The 4,985-nt window shown below is 34.6% G+C and overlaps 1 protein-coding gene across 1 annotated transcript; it reads right to left on the bottom strand.

Moving 5' to 3' along the window:
- Positions 1-1,860: 1,860 nt before the first annotated feature.
- LOC106098244 (polymeric immunoglobulin receptor-like) lies at positions 1,861-4,410 on the bottom strand. Its single transcript, XM_019366270.2, has 9 exons — positions 4,107-4,410; positions 3,587-3,907; positions 3,128-3,421; positions 2,871-2,991; positions 2,651-2,745; positions 2,500-2,534; positions 2,327-2,383; positions 2,158-2,208; positions 1,861-1,869 (listed from the first exon to the last, which is right to left on the bottom strand). Exons 1-9 carry the CDS (start codon positions 4,177-4,179, stop codon positions 1,861-1,863), a joined length of 1,056 nt encoding a protein of 351 aa, XP_019221815.1. The 5' UTR covers positions 4,180-4,410.
- Positions 4,411-4,985: the final 575 nt, after the last annotated feature.

Below are 4,985 nucleotides of genomic sequence, written 5' to 3'. Positions count from 1 at the left end.
ACAGGAGGGGAGGAGAGAACACGGGGAGAGCACAGACATGATGGGTTGGGGAAAACATGGAATAAAACACAAGGAGGAGAAACGAGGCATGGGGACTCACAGATACATGGAGGGGGACACATAGGGTAAATTCATGAGGGGAAATCTAATAAACACCTTAACAGAACAACCTAGGCACCCTTAGAATAAACAGTGGACCTAAAACATAATAACATCAAATGACAACAATACAAGAAATACAAAATACCGGGTAGGAGTCCCGGGACCATGACAAAATATATATAATCATAAAATATAATCAACAATTATCCAGTGTAGTCCTGCCTTTCCTTTTTGTGAACTGAGTTACTTAAAACATGACAGCAATAAGTTACTTTTTTTTAACCCATGTTGTATGCATATATTCAGATATGATACTGAAATACACAGCATGGAAAAAGTACTGGGCCAACAATTACACCTACAGGAGCTGCTCAGACATGCCACGAAGCTCAGGAGCACAGTTCTTTGTGCTGATGTTAATGTCAAAGGAGTCTTCAAGCTCTGTTGGTAACTTTTATGTATTATATGCATCGCCACTCATACCCTGGTCTGTAAAATTACATCGTCGGAAACTTCATGGCTGAGATACTGTGGTTCCTAAATGCTTCAATACAACTATATGTGGAATATCTAGGAAATAATAAAAAATTTACATGGTGCAACTGTGGCAGCTTATTACCGTAACACTACAGTACCAATTTGGCGAGCTCTTTTGAATGACCCATTCTTTCAAAAAGGTATAGAAAGGCAGACTGCATGGCTAGGTGCTTGATTTTATCCACCTGTTGCAATGGACTGTAAACATTTAAACTGAAAAAATTAATAGGTGTGGCCCAATACTTGCCTATATATCAGTCCACTCTCATCTTAAAATCCCTGCTGTTGCTTATACAGCTTTTCTATTGACAGGCACTTTTTCTTTCAACTATAGTCACAAAAAATACATTTATATAATATATAATAGAATGAATAACGCAACGATTTAAAGCACAAAACAAAAATGTTTAATATAGATTAAAAAGCCAAGATTATCCATTATTGTTGATGCTTACAATACAAGAACCAAGAATCATATTAATGATCCTGAAAAAGAGCAAACAAACAGGTCAATGCTTCTTTGAGCCATTTTACAGCTACGCAGGAAAAAAGTTAGCAAGAAGAAGAAAAGATTTACTAATAACAAGCTGATGGCAGCAGATAAGACATTGCACCACAAGACTCCAGTAACATAGGTACAGATAAAATAGATAAAATTGCAAATGTTTTAATATTTAATCTTTTAAATTCTAGCTAATGTGCTCTAATGTAACTCCTGTGTCTTTTCCGTCACCCTGTTGGAGAACAGAAACAAATCTTATGAACATTTGTTGGGAAATTAGAAAAAGCAAATAAAAATGTGATCGAATTTAAAAGGAAAGCATGACACTGGGATAACAAACAGAATGATTTGAAGTGAAGGAAATAAAGGAGGTGAGATACAGTGTGTGGTTGGGTTCAGGTCTTGTAATATTTACCCTTTTCATGCGTTGTTTCGTAACAACAGAACTGTACAAGATTTCCGTTTCACTTTCAGCAAATGACCTCTGGGCAGGAGCAAAAATAGAGACTGAGCACTTTACACTTCTGCTGTGCTTTATGAAAAAATCTTAGATTAAAGTCTACGTATATTCTTACATATATATATGCGTAGTTGTAGTATTTTAGCATTACCTCAGGTGATTTTTACCCACATGTCCAACACTGGAGGGTAGTTTTCTATTGCTCTAGTACTCCTACTTTTTAAAGTGTAGGATGTCAGTTATAAGAAAATAGCAGTACTTAAATGAACTACAAGGAGTAAATGTTTTAGTTATCAGATGCGACACAAAATACAGCTTTGTGAATGAATAATGGTTTCATTTCTTCATAGCTGTGGTTGCATTTTACAAGTTATATAAAATACACACCAGTTTACCATATGAAGATTCATTTTATCAGACAGACATATTAGAACTCACCTTCTAATACTCGACTCAATCACACATACAGTATACTTTCATGTGACCAGTACGTTTACTGATAATTGTAAACTGAATTTGTTGATAGTGCTGTAGTTTGTTACCTTGGTTAACTTACCTTCCCTTTTTCGTAGAGTCTAACTTCAGAGTATGTCACTTCCTTGTCCACCTGTGTAGAATCAAAATTATACAATGCATTTACACTCACTGAGTGCCCCATAGGATCATTTTTTAAGTGCATGGTGTCAGTGTTGAGAAAATACCAGGTTTATAAAGGTTAGAGGTACCTTGGCTAAACTTCTTTTCTTGGGTCTAACATCACAGTATATTATTTCCTCTTCAGCCTGCATTGAAAAACAAAACACAATTAGAACATCTGCCAAACTGTCATTAGGAAATTTTGTGCTGTGATTTTGATCTCCTATTCTTTTAGTACTATGTACCGATCACCATAACTTACCGTTGGCGTGACTGATGAGTCTGCTTTACTCTGCTCTAGAAAAATAAAACTGCTGTTACTGACACTGTGTAACAATGTGTAATAATTGAATTTAAAAGATTTTGGAGAAAACAATTACCATGGATATAAATTCAAGTTTAGTAATACTTACTGTGTCTCAGTATAAACCAGATCAACAACACCACAATTACAATCCAGATCAACACACTCAGAGGGATGACGAGGATCCTTGGGTCAAATGAAGCTCTGCAACATGAAGATTGAAAATATGATTTTGTTTAGTTTAATGTTTAATGTAAAAAATGTTTATACTTCATTTTAAGAAATATGTTACCTCTGATTACTGCAAATAAATATATAAAATATCTGACCTGTGTTTATTTTCTCCTATTGTAGAAGTTTTCCCTTGTTCCATTGTTCCATTTTCAGCAACAGTATGAATAGTAGTAGAGATAGTAGTACTAGTAGTAGTAGCAGTAGTAGGGGTAGTGGCTATAATTTAAAATAAAGAAAGGTCATCACGAGAGTACTGCAACAATTATCATCCTAATATCTCTTACAGTAGTAAAATGTAGAAAGAGAAAGAATTCATATACATGGATTTTATTTGATATCTTGCAGTACTTACTAGTGTTCTCAGTAACAGTTAAATATACTGGTATCTGAATGTCCGCTTTAGCACACCAATACCAGCCACTGTCCTTTGACCTTAGTCCACTCATGGTCACTGTGAAAACATTTGGGTCGCTCATGTGAGCGGTCACTGTTGTTCCATCTGTGGATCCAGATGATCCTGTCACACAGTTCCTGCCCAGCCTGCACCACTTCATTTCTCCAGAGTTACTGTGGTTACATCTAATAGTTATGCTTTCTCCAATATATCCTGTAATCCTCTGATGATCCACATAGAGACTGGGGGTGCCTTCAAGGACAAAAAACAAATAAATAAAAAAATATAAAGTAATGAATAGAAAAAAGGATTTAAAAAAAGCAGATTCTATAAACCACTGGAAATTCAGATTTAATGTCTATTTTTATTAACTTTTAATGACAAACACTTTAAATGTTTACAACGATGGTCACGTACCTCTGGTAACTGACAGGTGAAAATACTGTGGATAATCCTCTCCCTTATTAATCTCCACCACACACCAGTAATCAGTGTTTTCATTTGTCAGCTGGTTTATAGTCACAGTAAAAATGTTCTGTTTTTTGTCATCAGAGATTAAATATTTTCCTGAAGGGTCTGGTTTGTTTGTTTTTACTGCATATCTGCAGGACGTCCAATAATATCCTTCACACAAGTACTTCACATGGTTTTTGTATTGAGACTCATAGAGACATGGGATGGAGATAGATTTTCCAGCTTTCACTGATACTTTACTGACTGTAGTTATGCTGTGAACTCCTACAAGAAGAACAAAGTATTTTAACGGTTATATTTACTTAAAACATTATTCAAGTCTTTTCTTTAGTACATGCAGATACATTGTAGTATAAAAAGTATGTATAAGTATAAAACTGCATACTACAAAAAGTATTAACAGTGATTAATTTGATCATCTGTTGACATTAGCCTTTGAAACATGAGGTGACCTGTGACCAACCTTTGAGCACACTGAAGAGAAGAAGAATGATGAGATGAGCAGCCATGCCTGTGAGTGAGTAGACTTCAAACATATGAGCTACTGTCAAGTCTGGTTCTTTCTATGAATGTATGCAACATGCAAATACAGCACTTCAACCCTGCCTTCTTGTTAGTTCCTCCTACTGTGTGATGTTATATTTTAAATTTATTGCATCACTGGTGTATTTTGCTTCAAACTAGGTGTAAGAAATAATGTTTAAGAGCCACACTGACTCATTAATTTAACATTAACACAAGTGAATGACAAATATGTACCCCCTGAACATATAATAGCACTGACAGTAAAGTAAATTAAAGTAAAAAATAAATAAATAAATGAATAAATAAACAGTTTTAATTAACATCGTGAAAATAGAGGTCAGAATTATCCATTGAAGTTGATGCTCATCTTTATTACATTAAAACCAGTGAACACATCAGTGAAAACAAAAGCAAAGTACGCAACAAACTGTTCTTCTGCATCACAGGAATAAATTTTGTTGTCATTAAAAAGAAGAAGATATAAGTTACTACACAACAGGTTGATGACAGCAGACAACACACTACAGCACTAACTGACAAACATAAAATGAAAATAATTTGTAATTATTTGTTGTAATATTTAGATAATTTCAAGGTGATTACCTAATTTGTTGTAAGTAACTTATATACCTTCACCCTGTTGGAGAACAGAAACAGATGACAATTAGGAATGACAATACTGTCATACAGTTACTGTATAGCTGCACAAATTATTTCTCCAGAGTTACTGTGGTGAAATCTAATGGTGGTCGTGTGGTTTTTCTACTGTGACAGATTAAAGTGTCTATGAAAATGGCCTCAGATGTACTGTAATAAA

This window comes from Oreochromis niloticus, linkage group LG13 (genome assembly GCF_001858045.2).
Source record: "Oreochromis niloticus isolate F11D_XX linkage group LG13, O_niloticus_UMD_NMBU, whole genome shotgun sequence".
Classification (NCBI taxonomy): domain Eukaryota; kingdom Metazoa; phylum Chordata; class Actinopteri; order Cichliformes; family Cichlidae; genus Oreochromis; species Oreochromis niloticus.
Note: the sequence above shows the minus strand (reverse complement) of the source record. Positions and strands in the feature narration are given on the sequence as shown.

Excerpts from the sequence above, each read along its gene's own strand:
- LOC106098244 (XM_019366270.2), bottom strand. The coding sequence starts at position 4,179 with ATGTTTGAAGTCTACTCACTCACAGGCATGGCTGCTCATCTCATCATT. Across the intron at positions 3,422-3,586 it reads TCACCTGTCAGTTACCAGAG|GCACCCCCAGTCTCTATGTG; the intron begins GTACGTGACCAT and ends TTGTCCTTGAAG. Across the intron at positions 2,535-2,650 it reads CTGGTTTATACTGAGACACA|AGCAGAGTAAAGCAGACTCA; the intron begins GTAAGTATTACT and ends TTATTTTTCTAG.